The sequence below is a fragment of the Vipera berus genome, assembly GCF_964194415.1.
Source record: "Vipera berus genome assembly, chromosome: 2".
In the NCBI taxonomy this organism is placed as follows: Eukaryota; Metazoa; Chordata; class Lepidosauria; order Squamata; family Viperidae; genus Vipera; species Vipera berus.
This window is the reverse complement of record NC_138203.1, coordinates 55,355,608-55,381,115: the sequence shown is the minus strand read 5'-3', so window position 1 is coordinate 55,381,115 and position 25,508 is coordinate 55,355,608. Positions and strand designations below refer to the sequence as shown.

Below are 25,508 nucleotides of genomic sequence, written 5' to 3'. Positions count from 1 at the left end.
TTCTGTGACTGTAACATTTGAATTTTGCTGCTCATAATGGCTAAGTTTCATTCTCAGTTTGGAACAGCATATTTTGTTCTGACCTTGAAACAAACTCTTGGAATACATACATGAATATTGTTTCAAGCTCATACACTTGAAAAGGTATCTTGAGCTTCATACATTTTTACATACTATTAATCTAAAGTATACTGATATTTTATCTTTCCACCTTGCCCCCCATTTGTTTTTTTAACCAAAACTCCTATGTCAGTGCTTCAAAAAAGAGGATCTACAATTCTCGAAGATGAGGAGTTTTTGATCCCTGAAGATCTACTTCCCTTTGGCCCATTTCCTACCATTTTTTCATTTTCAGAATTTTAAACTAGTTTAAGATGGATTTTTAATACTAGGATCACGTTCACCCATAACCTTTTACTTTCCAATTATTCCAGGCATAGGCACTCAACATTAGAAAGTATGTAATAAAATTAAATATCTATGATATCTGGCATAGTCATTAAATGAAAACACCAATACATGAAGCTGTCTGCAAACATCCACTTTCTTATCACTTCAATTCATTAGTTCAGTGCTAAGAAAAGAATGAAAGCAAGGGTTAAAAAAAACTACCTTTATTTTTTCTTCTTCATCCATTACATATTTTTAAACAGGGATGTGTTTTATTATTCATACATTCAGGCAATGTTGATTTTATTAGTTTAGACCGGGAAAAAGCATATAAATGCAGACATTGTTGATTTAACCTGAACACAACTGTATAACTTTCTATTGGCCAAGTCATGTGTGAGAACATTCTCCTTAGCATTAAAATGGTATACTTAAAATATTGCTAAACAGCAATGTCTAGATTCCAGTATTTGCAGAAAACAAACAAGCTTTACATTGATTTAATCTTCATCATAACTGGATTAATATACACAGTGTTATGTGTAAGGAATTCAGATCATATACACTGTACAGGGCAAAGAAAACCTTGAAAATGAAACGGCTAGGTGTATGATAAGAAATATATTGCAAGTATTTACAAATATAATAGAGAAAAGAAATTTGGTCAAATACTGCAAAGAAGGCGATAACCACCTACCTTCTTCTTTTAAAAAAATCAGTTTCTTTTAGTGCTTAAAGTAAAATCAGCTGAAATGGTCAAGTGGCAATTTTTTACCAAATCATCTAGTTTATGCTTTTATTGGTCAGATCAAGTTGGTAAATTGAGAATTTATTACACTAACAGAAACAGTGATTAACAATAGCCAGATTTGCACAATGTGTTTATATGTGTGCCTAATTCAAGATAACACACTGCAGTTTGGCAGTTAAGAAAAATAAATTATAAAACAATCCCTGTAAATGCAATAATGAATTCAACTGGTGTGCATTTATCAATTAATACACGTTTTGAATGTTACCATAAGATATTAAAAATAAATAATTATGCCCAAAGGCATGCACTGATAGACAAAAGTTAGCTCTAGGAAACCCTTTTTATAAGAAGACACATAATTTGCATTTTGGTCAACAAATCTGTCTAGCCATTTTATTTCCTGTACTCAAATCCTTATGATACTGGCAGCTTAACATGATAAACATACGCTTCTGTCATTATGGCTTTAAACAAAGCAAACTGAAGGGAGAAGGAGGAAGAGAAAGAACTGCTTTTTCTAATGAACTGTTATTTCATAACACAGGCACTTTAAGGAATTATCAGGAAAGTACCTAATCAAAACAATCAGCTGTATTTTAGTGATGCAGTATTTTGTTGAAATGTAAGAATGTTCTAGAAACCCCCAAGCGGCAATCATAAACCATAGGCTAACATTCACTGAAGGAACATTATGGTTAACCCACTTCCATTTTCCTTTCTTAAATCAATAATATACATACCTCAGTTTATTACTTGGCACATCCAGACCTTCATTTTTAAAACTGTCATTCAACAATAATTTTTGAATAACGTTTTGTGATTTCCCACTCTACATGTTTGCAGTAATTTCCTAATAGCGTGGTTTTATAACCCTTTCAGTTGATGTTTCAGCATTGATGTCATACATAACTGGAAGCACAGCTTGCATTATACAAATATTTGCATTTCAGTACAAGCACTATTGCCACTTTAACTACACTGCATCTCAACTAGAGGTACAACAAAAGCAGATTTGAAAGCCCAGATTTTACAAACACTGATACACCTCCTCCCTTAGAAAGCACAGCATTTAGGCTTTGTCTTCAAATGATTCATCTAGCTTCTGTCTTAGTACCACCAGGCAGTGACTCTACCATATTTGTAATAATTTTAAGTGGCAAGTTTGCAAATGTACTACCACCAGAGCAACAACTGGAAAAAAAGTTAAAAAAACCCTATTACTGAGAAAAGAAATCTTAAAGCAAGATATTTTAAATGCTTGGACAACAATAGCTTAATTTCCAGTGTTCTCTCTTTTAATCACTTTCAGTATGGCATTCCCCAAACCTTAGCAAATACCAGGTTTATAAATTATCTGGTCTTCAGCTAATCACTGCTAATGTTTTCTAAAGTCAATTTTTCTGAGGGAAAAAAAAAGCATTTGTTTGTATCTTGGTGATCAAAAGATATTTTTATGTTGACACAGCGTTAAAGCTTCCAAGAGAGATGATCCAAATTAAAAATATGTTGAACCACCAAATCAAATCAAGTATGAGAACCTTCTCACTTAAAGATGATGCTGGAAAAATGTGTGGTAACTAGAGAGATGACTTATCATGATATAGCAGATGAGCAAGTGAGTAATTCCACGCCGTCTGCTTTCCTCCAAAGTCATTTGTGACGTTGAATGGTTTTCCTTTTCCTTCGCTTGAAGAAACAGCAGCACCTAGAATTGTTCATAAAAACAATCTTATATGAACAGAAAAAAGCACGCTTGGTAAAGTTTACTTCATAAGTTTTCATGAAGTTTTGAAATTGAAGCCATTCAGGTAATATTAAAATGCATTATAGCAAACAAAACCATATAAAAACAAAGATATATAATACAGGTGACTCCATTACGCATCTAAATAGATGATGTGATGAGATAGTACTGTCATAGCAGAATATCAATATGAGGACAATGCAGGCACTTTCTTATAAATCTGATTTAATCAGTGTGCAGAAACAATATTATTTATGTCTCATTATTACAATTAGCCTATTATTTTAATACAGTGAACAGATTTTATGGGTATTCAAGAAGGTAATCTTAAAAAAAAAAGATTCTCCTTTCCCCTGGACCAGGGGTAGGCAACCTCGGCTCTTTTATGACTCATGGACTTCAACTCCATGACTCATAAAAGAGTCAGCATAGCTGACTCAGGAATTCTGGGAGTTGAAGTCCATGAGTCATAAAAGAGCCGAGGTTGCCTATCCCTGCGCCTGGACAGCTGAGAGAGCAGGATGTGTTACTAAAATTAGGACAAGTATGTAAAAATACCTCTCCATAGTTCTAGGATTTCTAGGTAATTTCTAGGTAATTAATATCTATTTAATTTCTTTTGTTGTTTAATGTTAACTGTAGCATTACTAAAAGCTAAATGCTCATAGTACACTGTAGAATTAAGACTGGCAAACAACAAAGGTAGTGAACATTCCTACTAGTTTATCAATAGGAAAGCATTCTGGACTGCTTGTGCTGTTTTTATAATAGCGTACAGAGCATATTATAAAAGATAATTACATCAAGTAAAACCATGTTATTAACAAAATTGGCTAAGATCCTGGAAGCCCCCAAAAAAAACAACATTGCAGTTTACTAAAACCTTGCACAGTAGTTGAACTTCAGAAGACTATATTGGGCTTGCATGGTAAAGATAAATATTCAAGTCATTTTGCCACTGCACAATCTATACCTATCATCTGTTCCATTATTATACTTCTTGTGAATTTGATGCCAATTATCCCTAAAATAAAAGAGCTTGAAACTTTTTTTAGTTAACATAATTCCCTAGCCCTATTCTGAAAAGGATCAAGTATCTTATATAGTAGTATATCTATAATATGTGTTATGTTTATACAAATTGCTGGGAAGGACATTTCCGTCTTTCTTATATTTTCGTATTTTTGTTTCAAGCAAAACAAAAACAAATTAATATTAAACTTAGTCCTAAGTAGCTATGGCTTTCTTTGCGAAGTATCATTTTAAGGCAACTGTAGAACAACAAAATGGAATAGTTCAAATTTTTTTTGGAACACCTTACATTCTAAAAATGTTATATTTCAGATATATCCATCTGAAAATTAACATTTTGTATCTCTTGCTGTAGTCAGCACTGCCTACAAAATGGATGCATCTTCCAAGAGATATCAGCAATTAAATGAATAGCAAATGTAAAGAAACTTGGCAGAAATCTCAAAATTTCTTCAAGGTTTTGCATTTTTGTCTATTTTACAAAGAACTATTATTTCTGCAAAGTTCGTTCAATTTCTAAGGAAGTTAAAGTAATCTTTACTTGAATAAACAGTAATGAGAAAACTCAGAAATTCAAGGGTATGAAACAAGACTTAAACTTGTACCTCCAAACTGATTTATTATAAAATCAGGGATTTAAAAAGCAGATCAATTTGAGACTTAACCAAGCCTTGTTTTAGAACATATTTTGTGGGGTTAGATGAGCATAATCAGAACTCATCCCCTAGCTTTTAAAACCATGATTAAAAACATATCAAACATATTGTCCCACCAGAAGACTGTAAACTGCTCTTCTTCTAAGTATTTTTTTTAATTAATCTTAAGGGATGAAATATTGATGGGCTTCATTGTAGAACTAAAGAAAATGAGAACAGTAGCATGTCTTAAATTATAACATCATCTCTGTTTCTTTGGGCTTAGAGACACATTCTGTAAGATTTCAGCTATGTTAAAAGTATTTAAATACAAAAAAGAACTAACTGCAGCGAAATGTGTGCTCTTAAGTAAATGATCACTAGAGGGCCTCACTCTCATATGTACTAAATATTTGTTATTTCCAAATTCTCTTCTTTCCCTCTCTTCTCTTTAAGGGCTGAAATATTTCTGAAGCCAGCATTCATACTAAAACTGTTATTAAAAGTTATAGTTAGTCTACACTAATTTATTCTACCATGCATTAAATATTCTAAAATGTTTCAGACCTTATACAGGAAATTGAAATGAACTGTTTTAAGAGAAATTTGTTGTAAAACATTTTTCAGAGAAGCTATGTTAGAGAATGCAATCATATGTTAATCTATTAGCATGAATACAGTGGTTATTGGATCTTAAATGGGATTAATCAGCTAGTCCTACTCAGAATGGTGGATTATTTTTCAAGAAACCATTGTTTGCCTTATAGTAGGCTTTATGCAGTGATGATCTATGGAAGAAAGGTACTTTTAATTATGGACAAAACCCAACCATCTGCCATAATATGAAATTAAAACCAGGAAAAGGAAAAAAAAACAGGGAAGCACTTTCTCTGAAAAGATTATCTTGGAAATGCTGATAATAAAAAATGTGTATGGAGGATACTAACAAAGAATTTCTTTGGCCTAGTTTCTTGCTATTAGTGGCAGAAAAGAGGAGCTGGTTTAGTTTAGTTTGATCTTGATCATGATATAGACATCATGGTGTATTCTAACTAATACAGCAAGTATATTGTGTAGTCTGTGTACCCCAACTGAAGCTTCATTGCAAACTAAAGATATTCACCTTCAAATGTTACGCACTTCATCCTAGCCTTAGATTCAGGGGAAGGCTAGAATCACATAGTATTGTATTATGTATTTAAAAGGGTTCTACTGAACACACTGGAGTACAATACAAAGCATTTCTTTTGAAAGTGTTCACACTTGTCATTTCACTTGATATCATGCCTGTTCTGAAAACCTGGATGGTGTAAGCATTTGATTAGTTACTTGGGAGTATACAATTAAAAAGATTAGCTACTTTTATCTTCTAAGAATGAGAGTAAAAAATGGGATCTTTAATTTATGGCTAGGCATCTAAATGTTCTCCAAAGAGAGAAACTTTCCAGCCAAAGCCGTCCAATTTGTGAGCCTTGTGGTCTAGTGGCTAAGGCACCAGGTTAGAAAGCAAGGCACTGTGAATTCAAGTCCTGCCTTAGCCATAAAAGCAGGCTGTTTGACCTTGGGCCAGTCTCTCTCTCTCTCAGCCCAACACATTCACAAGATTGTTGTTGTGGGGAAAATAGGAGGAGGAAGGTGTGTTGGATATGTTTGCCACCTTGAGTTATTTGTAAAAAACAATAAAGGCGGGATGAATGGATAGACAGAAAGACAAAGTTTATATATGGCAGTCAAACCAAATCTGCACCTGAGGGAAATAATTTCATTTTTCTTGTCTTCTCTTCTGTCCATATGACAATGAAATACCCAAATGTCCAACTTCCTATTTATCTCTTTAGTTTAGTAGATGGGAGAAAACAAAGTACAATGGCTGACAAACAGAAGAGAATGCCTGGAGACAGCTGGGCAACTGTGAGTCCCCATCCTTGAACATTCAACACAGAACTCTTGATTCTGGTGGAAGGCTATATCACTCATTTGGCCCCCAGACTAAACAGTGGACGAGAATTACAGCAGACCAGTACATTCAACTGCTAATCCAAACTCATTAGTTTCCTTGAATTGGAATCAAACACCCCTCCTGATGTGATGACCACCAAGAAAAATGATATTGGATAACTACCAGTAGGTAGGTTTATAGTCTAGACCAGACATGTCAAACTCTCGACATCACGTGACATCATGCAACGTATCAGAGCTTTTTCTCCATTGCCAGTAATGGGGTGGGCGTGGTTTCCTGATGACACGTCCGGCCCGTGGGCTGGCAGTTTGACACCCTTGGTCTAGACCACAGGTCCGCAACCTGTGGCTCCAGAGCCGCATGCGGCTCTTTCAGCCATCTCCTGCGGCTCCCAGTCTTCTGCCATGTGCAGTCCAAAAAAAAAAGTGGGACTAAAAAAGTTCAACCAATCAATTAAAATATGCAGGGTAGGTTCATATCTCGCCTTGGCTCCACTCTTCAGTCAAACCCTGTTCTGCACATGCACACATGTACGCGCATGCGCACACGTTTTTTTGCGGCTCCCAGTTTTTCCTTTTGTGAGGGAACCGGTTCTGAGTGGCTCTTTCACTGTTTCAGATTGCTGACCCCTGGTCTAGACTGTCTCAGCAGCAGCAAAATAAAATTCAAATATTCCTATCAACTCAGTTACCTCCCTCACAATCCTTACTTGTTCCATTTCAGCTATGTAAATGTCTATCTGTATTAGTTTCCAGGTCCAATATATTATATGGTGCTGATTTTGACCTATAAAGCCAGACATGGCTTGTCATCTGGGTCCCTTCCCCACCTTGTCCAGCCAAATTCTGACTGACCAACTAGATCTAGTTAGGAAATTCCACACTTTGGGGGAGCTGAGGCAAAGAGTCTGTTTTCTGTTGCACTGCTGACACTGTGACATGGCCCCTCCCTGTGGAATTTAGACTGCTACAAGCACCTCAAGATCAAGATATTTTTAAGTCTTCTCCTGATAAAAGTTATTGTTGCCATCTTTTATTTTCTTCCTATTTTTCTAGCGCTGTTGTAATTTTATTTCTTTTTAAAGTTGTTTTCTTTTTATGTAAACTGCCAAGAGTCATTTTTTTATTTGTAGCAGCATACAAATATGTTTAATAAATAAATAAATAGGTAGATAAAAATAGAACTTCATTATGCATACTTTTTTCCACCTAAAATCTGCAACTGAAAGAACGTTATTTTTGTGGTAAAATTCTGCATTACTTTATTTTTCCTATACTTTCAACTCCCTGGTAACCCATCAATAAAACTCATTTCATAAATTTATTGAATTCTGTAAATTGTGATGGCTTGTGCAAACAGATATAACGGAAAAGACAATATTATTGTGGTTACCATACAGAGTGTAAGGGCTGAATTATATGGTAACACGGAAAATGAAATATGCTTCACTATATAAATTAGCATAAATTCAAAATAATGCTATCTGTAAAACATACAAAATAAATACTAAATATAGTTACATAATATATATTATCATATATATTAAAAATGTTTAAGTGTATTTATAGGGACTGCAACTGATAATTTTTCATCGACCAAAATATAGTTGCATGATTTTAAAAAAATATTATTTGAATAATCTGTCCTAACCAGAGCAATTAAAATTTAATTTCAAGCATGAAAAACAGGTTAAAAGAAACCAACAGACAGAAAATTGAGACATAATTGACTGTATTGTATTATTTAATATATTCTCCTACAGATATCTTAGGATATATTATCATGGTCTTTCCAGAATCTTCCTTAAAGGTGAAGGTATATTAATTTAGAAGGGTTAGTAGCTTTATGCAATGTCACTGCCACTGAAAGTGTTTTCTGTAGTTTTACTGTAACATTTTTATACACTATTATATTTGAAGGTATGGTTTTTATAATATACTTATGGTACTTTTATGTCATGATTAGTAGCTAGGAATTAACTTTTTTAAGCCACTATTTTCACCTGCATTTTTCTGTTTCCATCATGTATGGAAGATTGAAAACTGGAGGAAATAAATGTTTAATGAATTTATTTCCTTCAGTTTTAATAATGAAAAGGATGAGAAGTTATGAGGAGAGGGGCTGAAGAGCGGGGTGCTTTTTTTCAAACCAATAAATACAATTTCATTAATTACATCCAAATATTTGATTATTTAAAACATAAAAGAACTTCCAATGATATTATGAATACAGCTTCCCTATCTGGTGCAATTGTTAGCATTCAAAATTAGAAAGAAAAAAAACCAACCATCATTTTAGAAAATTTGTCATTCCATCCAAAATTAAAACTTGCCAATAATAAATTAAATGTGAAAAATGTTTTATAGACTGCTTTTTGAGATGAGTACAATGACTGAAATGTGGAAATGCACTAAAATATAAATTTGAGAGGAGTAATTGTTCCCTGAGTTTATTAGTTAGCAGTTACCAATCACTAACAACTCAGTAAATATGGGTGAAAACATATAGTGTAATTTAGTGCTATTAAAATATTTAATTATTTATGAAGTTAAGGTATTACTGTGGAAATTTAAAATACCTGAAATTGTTGTTTTCCCTTTAAAATGGCAAATCGATGGGCAAAACAACTGTATTAAAGCATAAATTAAAATTAAAGCATAAATTCAGGCGTATTAGATAAAAATACATTAAAACTACATCACTTCAAAACAAATAAGAATTGAAGCAGGCAAAAGTGCTCCTCAACAAGCTAGCAGGTTTCTTATATTATTAAAGAAGACCAATATTAAAACAATTAAATTTATTTTGGGTTTTTTCCAATTGTAATTTTGTTTTTAAATGCTCTGGAGCTATTTCTGCCTGCCTGTGCTTTAAAACTCACCACATGTTCAACACTTTCTGGCAGCTAATATGAGGAAAATACAAGGAAGGGGGAAAAATCAGAATGCAGTATATTGTAAAGAAAACTTACATTTGAACATATAGTCATATAGTCAAGTAATGAGTAAGATAATAACATATCATTTAAATTAATGGAGACCAAATCAACCAAAACCAACGCCATTAAAAGTATTACATTTCAGCTTGTAGTTTAGGAATTTCTTCAACTAGTTTAAGGCACAACAAACATGCATGTCTTGCTGATTTATTTGTTGCATAGATCATATTTCTTTCTGGGTGTTTCAATGTGATATAGAATTTCAAAACCAGAGATTGAAATATTTTCAGTTAATTTCAATTGTGCCTGTCACTAACACCATCCTTTGTAGATGGCAATCTTGACTCATTTGCAATGCCAAAAAGAAAGCTAAATGGTTAGATATACACAAATATCCCACTACCTAGAGACTTTTGGTGCACCTCAGGAGGGGAAAATGAACTATTCTGAAGTGCTTTCATGTATAAAAGCTACACCCTTTGCTGAAATACATCTGTATTATGAGTGAGAGTATTTTGTACATTATTTTAAAAAGTTCAGGCAAATTTTTTCCTTGCTTATAAGTGAGCAGAATGCTGTTGTAGACAGCAGCAAGCTGCATAACGGCATAAACCCCTCTATCACATTATTGTACTAGTATTTATTCTAGTAGTATTCTATATGAAATATATTGTGAGGAAATTGTACTGCCTGGAAAGGTTAATAGCTTCAACTAAGAAACCATTTTATAGACAAGTAAATGGAATTTCTCTCATACACATTTCCCCTGTCTCTTAGAGCAGAGGTTCCCAACCTTTTGGGCACCAGGGACCGGTTTCATGGAGGGAGGGTGCATGGTTTTGTGTGCTGCCTACATCCCACGGATGGGGCTTTGCTTGTTTGTGCAGACTGGTTGCTGGTATGCCGCGGACCGGTACTGGTTCACGGACTGGGGGTTGGGGACCCCTGTCTTAAGAGTTAAAAAAAAAGAACTGTTTAGGGGCTTCATGTATTACTTGTCACAGTTAAGAACTTAGATATCATCGGAATTTCAATTGGAAAATTCAACCTCATAAAATGAGCTGTCTCCAAAGATATTATTTCAAAGCAATACATACTTGGTTTCATCCATAACTTCTACTTCAGCAGGGGCTGTGATGGGTGCATTTGAACGGCCAGCAGTAGGATCATCAGTGTTGAGTTCTCCATTTGTTGAACTTACAACCTGCAATGGAAACAGATTCAAAAATTATGCAATAATAATTGTATAATTTACATTTACTACACTGGTTTATTATGACATCAAAGAGTTGGAATTAGTGTATGAGCATATTATTTCATAAGTGGTAGTACTTTTTTTATTCACTCATGTGTGTCTATTACTAATTATTGCAAGATCCAATCTGGATCGGTCACCGGGACCAGATGTTACTCTTCCAAGCTTTTAAGATTCCTCAGGGAACTTCTCACTACTGGAATATGTGCTTTGGTCCTCTGAGGATGGGGTCCAGAACAAGTCTAAAAGCTCAGAAAAGTAAACATCTGGTCCCAGTATAGACCCAGATTAGATCTTGCAACATTATTTTGGGACACATATATCTGTCTTCATTCATTACTAATCATTCTCCAACTGCTTGTAGAAAAAGCCATCTGCAAAATAGGTGCTAGCAATATAAAATATTACAATCCTAATATATAGTAGTTATCCTTGAATAAATCTCTGGCTAACTACCCTGGAATAAATTCAAAGAACTTCACTAGATATGTAAGATTGATTGATAACAATGACGCTTTAAGCTGATAAGCAATAACATCTGTTCTTATTAAGTAATCCTGCTGCACAGAAAGATGGACATCCACTTTGCAATTGTATATAATAAACTGCCATACCACCATTAAAATCAATTTAATAAATAAGTATGCCTATGAAATAGGCTGCAATTTTAAATAATGACATTGTCATAGTTGCCTGCATAATTACTAATGCGAACATCCTGGGTAAGGTAATATAAATGAGGACACATATCCAGAAAGACTAAAACTGAGAAGGGAGGCAAGATAATTAGGTAACATAATACCAAGCATTTCATTACTATTTAGTTTTTATTCCTCATAACTCTTTCATTGCATCAACAACTTAGTTTTACTTATGACATGCCCTGGTAAATTATACATGTTCTAGATAGAATTCATAATACACATATAATAAATATGACTTTTCCTTTTAAGAACATCACCTGGTACATTATTCATTCATTTAATGCCTTAAAGTCAGTTTTTGACTTCTGACAACTGTCTGGACTAGTCCTTGCAATTTTCTTGGCATGGTTTTTCAGAAGTGAGTTTTATTTGTGGCTTTATAAACTGTATAAATAAATTAAATGCATATCTGTTGCTCATTTGTTGCACAGATCAAATTTCAAATTTATTTGGGATGTTTTTAATATGGGATCAAGGAAAGAGGAGAATGAATCCAGCTAATTTCTCTCTATAACATAAATCATATTTTCTTTAGTGGAAATGCAAAACACAGAATAAAACCAAAGGAAGAGTATAAAAACAACCAAATTGCAATTCTAAGTGACTTAAAAATATAATTATTACCAATTGATTAATTCAATACAAGTCAGAGAATTTTGATTCCAAAAATATTATCTTTAAAGATGCTGTTAATTGCTTTATGATTGCAAAATTTAGTAATGTAGACTAGTATCTTAAATGCTAGGAAACTATGTTAAAGAAAGAAAATGACTGTAGCAGGAACAAAATGCACAAACAAACCATTTTGCATAGATGAACTACTTCTTCTCTCATCACTGACAACCTTTAGTAGAAACTAATACTTATGTTTCTTAGTATACAGGTCTATTTTCCCAAAAACATAGGATAGGTCATGGTAATGGCATTAGATTCCCACTCACAGTACAAAATAACAATTATTTCCTATGCCCATTACAAAGGTTGACAAAGTGATTATGGAAGTTTGAATAAGATGAGAAATACCCCAAAGAGAAACGAAATCATCTTTCTGGCATGCTCTTAATGTGCTGTTACATGTTTTCAAAAACTGTAGTAAACAACCCTGAAAAGAATTTAATTGATGGAAAACATTTTTAAAAGTCTATGAGTTGAAGGCTACAATCTAAAAGATATCCTACAGCAGGGGTCCCCAACCATGGACCGGTACCAGGCTGCAACATGCCAGCAACTGGTCCACACAAAGAAGCAAAGCCCCATTTGCAGGATGCAGGCAGCACACAAAACCACGTACTCTCTGGTCCATGGAAAAACCTTTCTCCATACAACCGGTCCCTGGTGCCCAAAAGGTTGGGGACCTCTGTCCTACAGCAACAACATAAAAAAAATAATTAACAAAATAATGCATTTCCTTGGAGATATTATACTTCAATATAAGTTACAATCCACATATCTTTTTTTTACTTAGGAATTATGGCCAGGTTTCAAAAAATGAAGCAGTCTAATTTTCTTTCAACAAAGCAGAATGTATGATGCAGAAAAGCATTATTATCTCTATGGCTTATCCCTAAATTACTAATCCTGATTTAGATGCAAATTATAGTAATTGAATATAGCAAATTAGATTATCATTAAGTATGAGAGACAACAGCAGACAAGCCAACTACAGCTAGACAAATGATTCTTCAAATATATCTTTTTTGGGGGGTCTGGGTGATTTGAAATTGCTATATAGCCATTTAAAAATATACAAGAAAGATATAATTGACAATGGAGAGATATTGGTGGTAAAAAAATGAAACAAGCCCTTTGGCAGAAGCAAAAGAAAAGGACATCAAGGGAATAAAAGAACTGCTGGGAAAGCAGCAGGAAATTATCCAGATCCTATTGAAACAGAGAAAGAGTAGTAGGTGACAGGGAACTTTCCATTTGTTTCTCCCTTTTGCACAAATTTATGTAATCATAGATACATGAGCTCTCTTTACATCACATGGACTTGCAACAACTTTTACTGGATTTAGTAAACTTGTTTCTCAAGACCATTTTAGAAAGAATGAACAGCTACATATGCATAATATATTTGAGATGTATTACTCACTAAGCAATTATAAAGTTCACAAACCAGGCAAATGATATGGTAAGGCAGAGAATTTGACTACACTTCCAACGGGTTATTATAACAAAAGCGATATCAGTATTGCTTTCAATCATTAAGCATAAAAGGACATTAAATAGGGACTAGAAATTGTTACAATAAATGGTGATTTGTACGATCAAACTATTACTAGTAGTCAGCAATCATTTGAAGCTCTAATGGCACTGCCATTTCCACTACACATCATTCAATGACAATTTTACTGCCTAGGAGTCGTCCAAATATGTTTTCTTCAAAATGCAGATGGCTGTTCTTATACAAGCACTTGTAGGGGGGAAAAAAACAAATTTTGCCTGATTTTTTTATTACGGCTTTTGTAACAGAAGACATTTAGTTATGGACACAATTAGAAGTAAATTTTCAGTGGCAACTAAACACATGCCATTTTTGTCCAAGGAAATTAAGATGTGGAAATAGCCATGCAAAAAACAGAAAATACCTGTACCGAGCCACCATGTCTGTCTGCTGCCAAGTGAGCTCTCAAGTGATGGGGATTGGCCTGATGGGGGTCCCAAGCTGCCCTGTGGTCCATTGACTGCCAGTAACATAGTGCATTAAGCATGCATACAAGAGGAGGAAAAAGAACCCAAAATATATTAAATATACTACGCAGCTAATCAATTGTATTTTATTCTAAATAAAGAGCACAAAAATGCATAGAAGCCTATGCACGTATACTAAAACATGTACAAATGCAAAATAATAATATCAGTTTAAAGTCCGTTCCCCCCCCCTTTTTTAAAAAAAAAAAAGATGCATAACAATGAGTGGAATCATTTAACAACAGTTCAAATGTGGAATTCCATGCAGAATAAAAATATTTGGGGAACTAATTTTGGAAATTATACACTTTTTTAGAAAACTAATTTCTACATTATTCTGAATAATTACAGGCATGCAAAATGATTCCAATGAGAACCATTTTGGTTATGAAACAGCTGATCAAGCAATATGTTCCTGAAATAAAACACCCATGATCTGAGGGTGTTTTGAGAGTTTGAGAATGAAACAAAACTCAGGGTTTTTTTTATTGTCATCATTTCAAGTATTGCTTCAAGCAACTTGAGTGTTTCTTGCTTCCTATGATTGGGATTTTATTTTCTAAATTTAATATCAAGTTTAATGTATGCTTAGATAACAGAGAAATGAACTACTGGAGCAAAGCAGTGGGAAGGTAATTACACACCACATGTTTAAGTCATTAGCCATTCCCGATTGAACTTTTCTTGATGGAAGAATAAAAGGAAGAACAGGAGTGCTGTGAGGGACTTGCGATTAGGCTGGAGTCACTGTAGCTGATGCTTGTGTTGCTAAGTTTATATTCTATCTGTGTGCTCTCTAAAGCAAGCCCTCTTTGGGAGTTCATTTTTTAAATCTTGTTTTAGAGTATTATATTCTGATCTTATCTATTTTGCTTGTTGATGTGGAGTTATCAGAATGCATTTATAGTGATGAAAAATTGCTGTCTTAGTGTAGTTTGCTGAAGCTTTCTGCATGCAGTCTGGGGATCATCTTGGGCCTACAAATAAGAAATCTCCAGTATGCATTTAGAAATGCAAATATGATTTTATGTTGTTTTCACTTATTGAACCAAATTGAACAATAGCTAACTGAAGAACACACGCACACATATACACCCGCTTTTGGGGAGAAAGCTGTAATAATAGACTGCTATCCTACCTATTCTTGCATCCTCATATGGATGAAAAACAAAGGGTCAAGGAACTTGTTCTGAGTGTCCATTGCTACCAATGGCCACAATACTTGAAATGTTTTTAGTTCTGTTCCATTAAGACATAGAATAACTGAACACAGCCAACTTAAAATATTCTACAGAATGTTTTAGGTGGGCTGTTCTGTTGAAAATACTGTTTTCTTTCCCATTTCATAAACACCTCAAGAATTTTCACTGAGGAGCACAAAATAATAAAATGAGAACTTCAGTATTTCCGTGGCATGCACACTTAACTTATACATATTGAATTATAGTCAAATTTAATGCCTAATACTAAAACATGGTATGTCCATAAACTATCTTACTATATTTTAAATATAGTATTTTATATTTAAAGTTAATGTCGAGATATACACTTTATTACCAGCAAACCTGTGACCCATTGGGTCACTGTTTCAGAGATATTTCCTTAGTGAGGAACAGAGAAACAGGATGACCACAAGCAGCGAGGGGGAACCATTGGAGCAGAAGCAACTTCTGACTTCCCGCCAGCTTCCCTATTGAGTTTCCTTGTGGGAAGCTGGTAGGGAGTGCTGGAAATCTTCCTTTCTTCCCTTCCTTTCCTTTCTTCCTGTCCCTTCCTTCCACTCTGCTATTTTATATCCACCCTTCCTTCCATCCTCATTTCTTCCCTCCCTCTCTTTCTTTCTTTCCCCACTTCCATTTCTCAGGTTCCATGCAAAAGAGCTGGAAAAACCTGAGTATATACAAATACAAAAATACAGTATAGTATGTTATCACTCATTCTTGCTGACAAAAATTATTTTCCATGTGGTTATTTTTCATTCCGAAAATTCTAAGAAACGCCAAATTGGTTACAGGAATTGTAATAATAATGTTAACTTTACATTTAAACTTCATTGTTTATTTTAAAAATAAAAAATAAAAAAATTAGATTCAGAAGATTCAAAATAAACAACTTCAATGATTATAAAAAGACCAAATGAAAGAAGTGGGACTACTTCTACAGACGAATTTTTCCTTTCTTAGACCAAATAAATTAGTTAATAAGCATTAGTATTATCCCCCAAAACGAACAAAATTCAGTAATAAAAATATGTAAAATATGAGTTTGAAGCTGGCTTCAAATCCTGTCCTAAAGAGGATACTGATTATACAGAACTCTAATTAATTCCCATGATAATATGTTTAACCACTGTGAAGACAGAGAAATTTCCTTTGAAGACTGCAATGGGATAATCTCAAATCCACTATTAAACTTTCACATTCCTTTTAATTATGTCTGTACTAACAATAATAACTTTTAGCATTATATTGTACAATATAGTATTACACAATATTAAAGTCTAGATATTAATAAATGTTTCTTCAAAGAAACAAATGATATATATAACCGTTTACCGGTGGAGCTCCGGATGGCTCCCGACCTTCACTCCTTCCGACGTGACCTAAAAACATACTTATTTGAACAAGCCGGCCTAGTCTGAAGGGTTGGGGTATTTTAATATTAACTGTATTAATTTTATTGGAATTGGGCTGTATTATTTAATTCTTTTTTATCTTTTGTACATTGTATTTTTACTGTATTTGCCCTGTACACCGCCCTGAGTCCTTCGGGAGAAGGGCGGTATAGAAATTAAATTATTATTATTATTATTATTATTATTATTATTATTATTATTATTATTATTATTATTATTATTATATAACTAGTCACAATCTATTACTATTACAATGCAACATGAAACAGGCATACCTGATTTTTGGACTGCTGCATCTTATCTCTGTGTGGATGTGCTTCTCTATTGGAAGTTATCGCAGGATCTGAATGGATGGAACCCACTGGAGTAGGCTGCACAAAATGCATTATAGGTACACGATAAGAAAACTGGGACAACAGTATTTTTTTTTGAGAAATAGTGAAAGATTATTTTTAGTTTCCAAGATGACTTGCAAGCCTTTAGTATTGCAACATGTGGACAGAGGGGAATTATTTCATTGGTTTATTATAAGATTAACTTATAATAAGTTAATGGTATCTTAAAATAATTTATTAGTTTCATAGGTGTATGAAAATTATAATTCAGGAGTGCTCATCAATGTTTTCCCAACAAATTGAAGCAAAGTACTACATGGAATTCAGTAAATGTCTCTATTCTTCAAACCACTTTCATGAGAAAAGGGAAGCAATGGTCCTACAAAATTCAGAGGTGACACAAAACTGTCCTAACAATAACCTAAAAGAAAGAGATAATACTCAAGATTATATTGCTGTGTTAAAAAAAAGAGGCTGAACATAAAAGACTGGAATTTAACTGAGGCAAGCGAAAAGTTGTTCTAAGAAAAAAAGTCAGTCACAGATGTTCATTAAAATATACTATGGCAGTGGTTCTCGACCTGTGGTCCACGGACTCCTGGTGGGGGGCAAAATGTCATCACAGGGAGTCTGGGAAGGCTTGAAATAATGTTATGATTTAAACCTTGAGTTAAGTCTTGGGATCTGTGTCATGGTCTATGGCCACAAAATGTATTTAAAGGGGATCTGTAGTGGAAAAAAAGTTGAGAATCACTGTAGTATGGGATACTGGAACAGTACTGATTGCAAAGTGAATATGGAGTAATAATGTGCCATAGTTCGGTCTCTCTCACCCACACAATATAATTTTTAGCAGAGAGAGGAAGGGATGGTTTTGTGTGAATGAATCAACATCTTCTATTTAGTAGCGCCATTCTAATTTGAATTAGTTTTAATAGTGAACTGAATGGTTTTTACAAAATTTTAACTATGGTATGCCTTTTTACAGCCACTTTGCATCAATGCATAGAAAACTAGCATATAATCTTATCATAAAGAATGGAGCAATAAAACATTACCTAAGCAATAAAAGACAATGTAAGCTAAATAAAGGCTACTACATTTTTATACTGTCTATTAGAACGTTCAATTTTTTAAGAATATAAAAAAAAATTGAACTATACTTACCAGTTGTTTACCAATCCAGTCATATTCATAATCAAACATATAACCCTTGCGATCAAATAAGTCTGTAAAGAGCTTTCTTAAGTAGTCATAATCTGGTTTTTCAAAGAAATCTAGCCTTCTCACATAACGAAGATATGTAGCCATTTCTTCTACAGGAATAAAGAAGCATTGGTAATATTAACTACTAGAAAAATTAGTGTTCAATTACTGTAAGCCTTGGCTTTTTAACATAAAAAGAGAAAATATCTTTATAAATTAGCGTTCAATATTTATTTATTTTATTTTAATCCCATTTATACCCCGCCCTTCTCCGAAGACTCAGGGCGGCTTACACTCTAAGCACAAATCAATGTGCTTAGCAATAGCCTTCATTCTATGTATATGCCTGCTTATTAGGGCTTTTGCCCCCCCCAAGCGGCATTATTACAAAGTCAGCTTATTGCCCCCAACAATCTGGGTCCTCATTTTACCTACCTCGGAAGGATGGAAGGCTGAGTCAACCTTGAGCCTGGTGGGATGCGAACCTGCACTAATTGCAGGCAGCTGGTGTTACTTAAGGAGGCATTAGCCCACTGCTTCACCAAGGCTCCAGTACATATTTCCAGTCTTATCAAGTATATTTATTAAAATTGAATATGTCTTTCTAACAAATTTGTGATTAGAAGATCTCTAAGAGAGAAGGGAGTATAGAAAAATTGTTAGTCAAAGATTGTTTGACTAAAAGTAACATGTTTTTTTCGTAATGCCATTAGTATACCAAAATATAGGAATGGAATGATTAAGCAAGCACATTTTACCAATTACATGCGTCACTCAGATTGTACTGCATCAAATTATTTGCATAGACTTAATAAAAGAAAAGAAAATCATGGAAACTACTTCAATATTTTTGCTTAGTATAGGAACCCAAATTAAGGCACTTCTGACAAATGGCTGTCCAGCATCCACCTGAACACATTCCGTAAAGGGGAGGCCATCATTAATATTATCTAACAAACCCATGCAAGTTATAATAGGTTCATCTTTTGACTATGTCATTTTGATATAGTCTTAGGTAACCTGTACAATGCTAATTATCTTCTTCCTACAGTACAAGCTGAAAATTTTCTACAGCATTAGTATCTTCTCTGAATAGAACTGAAATACGTTTCTACACAGGATTGTTACAGAAATTAACTATCTCAAAATCACTGGGGCATGTATATGTAATTTTCAGTGGAGAAGCTCTGTAGTAGAAATTTATTTCAGTTTATGAAAATAAAATTTATGAAAACGAATGCCAGATCTTCTAAATAAATTCTTCTTATAATTTGTAGGTATTCACAATATATTTAAATACCATGCCACAAACATCATGATGCAGGTTACAAAATGAACCTTATTTTTGGTAATGTGAATTACCAAATGAATTACTTTCTGTGTTCTTACACATAATTTTTGAAGTTCCACCACTTGTACTGGAAAACGTGGATCTTAATTGATATGCTTACAAACTGTAAGTGAAGTTAGTTCATCAAAAAAAATTTTTTTTCATGCCTTTTGGACACTTTAAAAAGTGCTAGAGAAGCAGTACATGTGCTGGAAATTTAACATAGGTGATCTGAACCTTCTACTCTTTGGTTGTCTTGTTCTGGTTTAGGTTTTGTATTTTAATCACTATACTATTTAGAATAGAATTAACATTTAAAACTTCACATATAATGTTGAATGATGTATTGAAAACTTAGAACTTCTTGACTTATAACAACTTTGGGTATATCACTATTAGATACTGGGATGTAGCAAACAAGATACTGGGCAGTTGAAAAAAATACAACCTCAGATGTCAAATCTTGAATGGCTTTTGAAGTGGTTCTTTATAAATGTAATGGAAAGTCTGACCAATGTAATTCATGAGAGCAAAATTTAATCTAGCTAAAAAAGAAATGGAACAGTGGTTTGTGCAGTCATTGTGATGTATTTTTACAGCAATAAAATATATTGAAACATTTTTTCAGTCCTTAAGTGCATCAAGTGCTTATCTTGATGTTTCAAATTAATCTCATTAAATTTCTGAAATATTCCAGGCAAGTAAATAATATATTTTTCATATTTTTGTATTTATTGCAGACATTTTTTTCCATATGATAGAATCTTGAAAAATTCCACAAGCTGTATCAAACAGTCTTAAAAATCTACCAAATATCCATGTTTAAAAAATGAACAGACTAGTCTAGTGTTTATTATCTTAACAAAGTTGCTGAAATAATTTATTCCTTTGAAATTAAATTTAATCTTATTTATTTCATTTACCACATTTAGTGAGTTGTGTACACTTGGACATAAAATGGTCAGCAAAGTGATGATTCTTGTGAAGTATACAGTGAATACAGAAAAGATTTGGAGCTGATTCTTCACAAATGCCATAAATCTGTAATATTTTCCTTCCGTACAACTCTTATCAATTACACAAGCAATAATTTTTCTTAATGGAATACTGGCATTTTCAAAGTATGCTTTTAATGCAGCAAAATTGATTTGCTACAGCTATAAGACTTTTTGTAGTTGCATATCTTCAGGATAAAGTTATCTTCAAAATATAGTATACAGTCCATTAATAAAGCTTTGCTAATAAAGCTTTATCCAACTGTAGGGAGTTATCCAACTATTTTCAATATCATTACCCATTTCATCAATGCTCTTTTGTACCACTCTACTACTATTTGGTAAGAGTTTCAATATTTCGTTTAGTTTGATGCATTACTACAGAAATAACTTCCTGCAAACATGGTATTATCAATGCTATGTTAGCAATAAACTCTGGAATACCGTAAAATGAGTAAGTCTGTTTGGCCTTCTTAGAACATTTTTTAAAAAAAGTATTATTTAATGTTTAATAAATAACCCATGAAGATTTCTGAAATATTCCAAGTCTTTATTATTTTTGCCTGGATGTTTTTCATGACAATGATTACAGAATTGAGACAGTTTCACTGCTTCAGTTGAAAATGTTTCTAAAATAGTGAACACCTTTGAAGATTCTTGCAACAAGAAGACTCGATGTATATACCAAGTTGTTTGATAGGTAATGGAAGAGAGTTACTTATATTTGGGAGCATGGTTTCAAAACGAGGAACAAATGGATCACTTCTTATATTTCTCATGGCATGTTAACAAATATATAAGAATTCAAATAATCAATTAAACTCTTCATGTAACAAGAATTGTGCATGCTTTTAAATTACTGATACTTCTACTGAGTTATAGATGGAATAACTCAAGATGCCAAGTACAAATAAATAGCAACATGTTCTGACAAACACATAAACAAGGAGAATTGAACATATTTTTTAAAAATTAACCAGATGAGCAAGTTCATTACTTTCTTCTTTTTCATTGTGTTCATCAAAAATCAAGAAACACTCATGTGAGTGGTGGAAGGTGAGATTAAACACTCAGATTAAAGAGCATAATGTTAGAGAAATGGGTTAAAAGCAGAAGAATAGGGCAAAATTCTTCATTCAGGGAACAATAATCAAATGTATATACAGTGCATTCAGAAAGTACCCTTCCCTTTTGTTAATTTTGTTATGCTGCAGCTTGATTCTACAGTTGTTGAAATTCATTTTTTCTCATTAATCTACACTCAGTACTCCAATATAATACAATACAGAAATTTACATGCCTGTAAATTTATTAAAAAGAAAAAACTGAAACATCACAGTGCGTAAGTATCTGACCCTTCACTCAGTACTTTGTTGAAGCACCTCTAGCAGCAATTACAGCCTCAAGTCTTTTTGAGTATGATGCAACAAGCTTTGCACATCTGGATTAGGGAATTTTCTACCATTCTTTCTTGCAAATCCTCTCAAGCTCAGTCAGGTTGAATGGCAACCATCGGTGGACAGCCATTTTCAGATCCCTCCAGAAATGTTCAATAGGGCTCACGTTAGGGCTCTGGCTGGGCCACTCTAGGACATTCACAGAATTGTCTCTAAGCCACTCCTGTGTTGTCTTGGCAGTGTGCTTAGGATTGTTGTCATGTTGGAAAGTGAACCTTTGGCCCAGTCTGAGGTCCTGAGTACTGTGGAACAGGCTTTCATTGAAGATATCTCTGTACTTTGCTCCATTCAGCTTTCCCTCAACCCTGTCCAGTCTCCCAGTCCCTGTTGCTGAAAAACATCCCCACAGCACGATGCTCCCACCACAATGCTTCACTGTTGGGATGGTATTGGGCAGTTGATGAGCAGTGCCTGGTTTCCTCCAGACATAACATTTAGAATTAAGGCCAACCGTTCAATCTTGGTTTCATCAGACCAGAGAATCTTGTTTCCCACAGTCTGAGAGTCCTTCAGGTACTTTTTTGCAAACTCCAAATGCACTTTCATGTCTTTTGCACTGAGAAGAGGCTTCCATCTAGCCTTTCTGCCATAATGCCCAGATCGGTGAAGTGCTGCAATGATGGTTGTTCTTCTTAAACCCTGTCCCATCTCCACACAGGATCTGTGGAGCACAGTCAGAGTGACCATCGGGTTCTTGATCACCTCTCTTACTAAGGCCTTCTCTCCCGATTGCTCGGTTTGACCGAGTGACCGCTTCTTGGAAGAGTCCTGGTTGTGCCAAACCCCTTCCATTTGAGAATTATGGAGGACACAGTGCTCTTAAAAACCTTCAGTGCAGCAGAAATTTTAATTCGCCTTTCCCAGATCTGTGCCTTGCAATAATCCTGTCTCTGAGCTCTGCAGGCAGTTTCTTTGACCTCATGGCTTTTGCTTTGCTACCGTATGCATTGTCAGCCTTCTATAGAGTGATGTGTGCCTTTCCAAATCATGTTTAATCAATTTAATTTACCATAGCTGGACTCCAATCAAGGTGTAGAAACATGTCAGCAATTATCAAGAGAAATGAGAAGCATTAGAGCTAAATTTCATGGGTTGTTGCAAAGAGTCTGAATACTTATGCCAAGGTGATATTTCAGTTTTTTCTTTTTAATGAATTTAAAGATATTTCAAAAATTCTGTTTTTATTTTGTCATTAAGGGGTACTGAGTGTAGATTAATGAGAAAAAAATGTATTACAACAACTGCAGAGCCAGGCTGTAGCATAACAAAATTGACAAAATGAAGGGGGTCTGAATACTTTCTTAATGCACTATATATACATGTTTCTCCCGAAAATAAAACCTATCCCCAAAATAAGACCTAACTTCATTTTTACATTTGCACCTAATAAAATCCCTACCCCCAAAATAAGCCCTAGTTTTGGGGCAAGGCACACATGTAAAAATCAAGCTAGGGCAGGGGTGGAGGGGTGTGGCTGCCCCACGCGCCCCGCACCCGCTTATCTTAGGACTTCAGCCAGGCCTCCCATGTCCCAACACCTGTCGCACCACTGGCTGAGTTCTTCTGTATCCGCTTGCATCTGCATACCATATGGCATATTGCGCCAGTGCTTCCGCACCCAGGAGGACACGTGGTTCATTGCACCACTTCCACCTCTCACCCGTGCCATGGCGCAATGTGCCATGTGGCCTCCTGCCACTTGTGACGGAATCGACAAGCCATGCGACCGCAGAAGAACTCGGGCAGCGGCATGACAGGTGTCGGGGCATGGGAGGCCTGGCTGTGGCAGTCCTAAGGTAAGCAGGTAAGACATCCCCTGAAAATAAGATCTGGTGGACTCTTTTGGAGGCAAAAAAATATAAGACCGTGTCTTATTTTTGGGGAAACACGGTATATAGGCTGGAGGATACTTGCCTTAGTAAAGGCATTTGTAAAAAAAGGTCTTTGAATTATTGCAAACTGAATACTGTACAGGCAGCAATGTGAATTTAAAGTTTAAAGTAAATTTAAATGACACCAACAAAACAAAACAAATCATAGCAATTATTCCATTTTATTCTACTTTGTTAGGATACCATATGAAATACTATGTCCAGTTCTAGACATTTAATTTTAAGAATAATTCAGTGACAGTGAAACAGGTTCACAGAATACTAGAAATATTAGAAGAGTCAGCATTCTTCAAAATACCTATTAAGCATATCATACAAAAACTAGGTCAAAACCTGGTATCTTTTGTTGCAGACTTAAGAAAAGGAAATGGTGAATCTAAGTTACAGGAAGGAAGCTAGATTCTGGCTGAATGTTACATAAAGCTTCCTAACCATATGAGCAACTTCATACTGCAGTTAATTAATCAGAGAACTCATATGCTCCTCATCATTTGCAGTGTTCAAGGGAAGTCTAGACAGATTTAATTTCAATTCCCGAACTGTGCAGGAAGCTATTTGGTGGCCTAAATGGCTTTTCCAACTCTATGACTCTCAATTATTGCAGCATTAATTGCACAATCTGGCACTATAATATATTGTACAACAAGCAATATAGCCACCTCATAGCCTACTCAATAGCAGAACTCTTTACCTGGAAAGTTTTCACATAGTACTTCAATAGGAGTTGCTCTCTTGGTATCTCCAATTTTCTGATACCGTTCTTTCAGGGTATCTGCCTGAGTTGAAAAAAACATCAAATTAACTGCTTCAGAAACATTCTATAAAACTTTGGTAACATCAGAAGAAACAAGGCAAATCAAAAAAATTCATACTACCTTTAAGCCTTGCCAGGGAAGGCTGCCTCTTAAAAAATACATGAACATATGACCTAAAGCTTCCAAATCATCTCTTCTACTTTGCTCTGAAAATGTAAATTGAAAATATGAAGGCTAGATTTCTGAACCGATGTATGAAATCAATGGAAAATATGTACAAATATGAAAGTGTATAAAATAATGTTAACATTTTCTGAAAATTAGAAATAAACAACAAATTGGGAGTTACAAGCTCCATCAAATAAACCTAACAAATCCCATGAAATGCAAAAGCATTAACTGACTACATAGATCCATCACTGAACTAATTAGAATGTTATGATTCTTTCTTTTTTCTCTTTTATCTTTTGACTACAGATGTCCAGGAGGCAGAGATCCAGAAAACATTTTCTCCAACATTTTAACAAGTTTTCGCAACAATTTACAAGCTAAAGTAAGAAGAGAAAATTGTAAGCCTTCTATAAATCTATATACACCCTCATCATGAAAATATGGAAGAACTGACACCGTACTATTTTTCAGGTTTGAGTTGAATAAATTTGTTGTTGACTGGTTTCTCCTTGATAGCTATTTTCTTTTGTTTTCCAATCTGTTTTATTTTCTGCAATTTGCTACTGATGTTCTACAGATAGTTCTCAACTTATGACTGGTCACTTAGCAACTGTTCAAAGTTACAA

The 25,508-nt window shown here is 34.3% G+C and overlaps 1 protein-coding gene across 4 annotated transcripts in view; it reads right to left on the bottom strand.

Annotated features, from left to right (window-relative positions):
• Window positions 1-598: 598 nt before the first annotated feature.
• CSNK1G3 (casein kinase 1 gamma 3) overlaps window positions 599-25,508 on the bottom strand; it is a 60,436-nt gene continuing 35,526 nt past the window's right edge. For 3 of the 4 annotated variants that reach the window (XM_081318410.1, XM_081318409.1, XM_081318408.1), the window contains 8 exons: window positions 24,832-24,917; window positions 24,648-24,732; window positions 18,244-18,392; window positions 17,017-17,112; window positions 14,004-14,099; window positions 10,551-10,657; window positions 9,397-9,420; window positions 599-2,849 (listed from right to left, as the gene is read on the bottom strand). In XM_081318410.1, the coding sequence (XP_081174536.1) occupies window positions 2,795-2,849; window positions 9,397-9,420; window positions 10,551-10,657; window positions 14,004-14,099; window positions 17,017-17,112; window positions 18,244-18,392; window positions 24,648-24,732; window positions 24,832-24,917 (698 nt within the window). In that variant the 3' untranslated portion in view covers window positions 599-2,794. The remainder of the gene's footprint in view (window positions 2,850-9,396; window positions 9,421-10,550; window positions 10,658-14,003; window positions 14,100-17,016; window positions 17,113-18,243; window positions 18,393-24,647; window positions 24,733-24,831; window positions 24,918-25,508) is intronic. The other variant, XM_081318411.1, reaches the window with a different exon arrangement.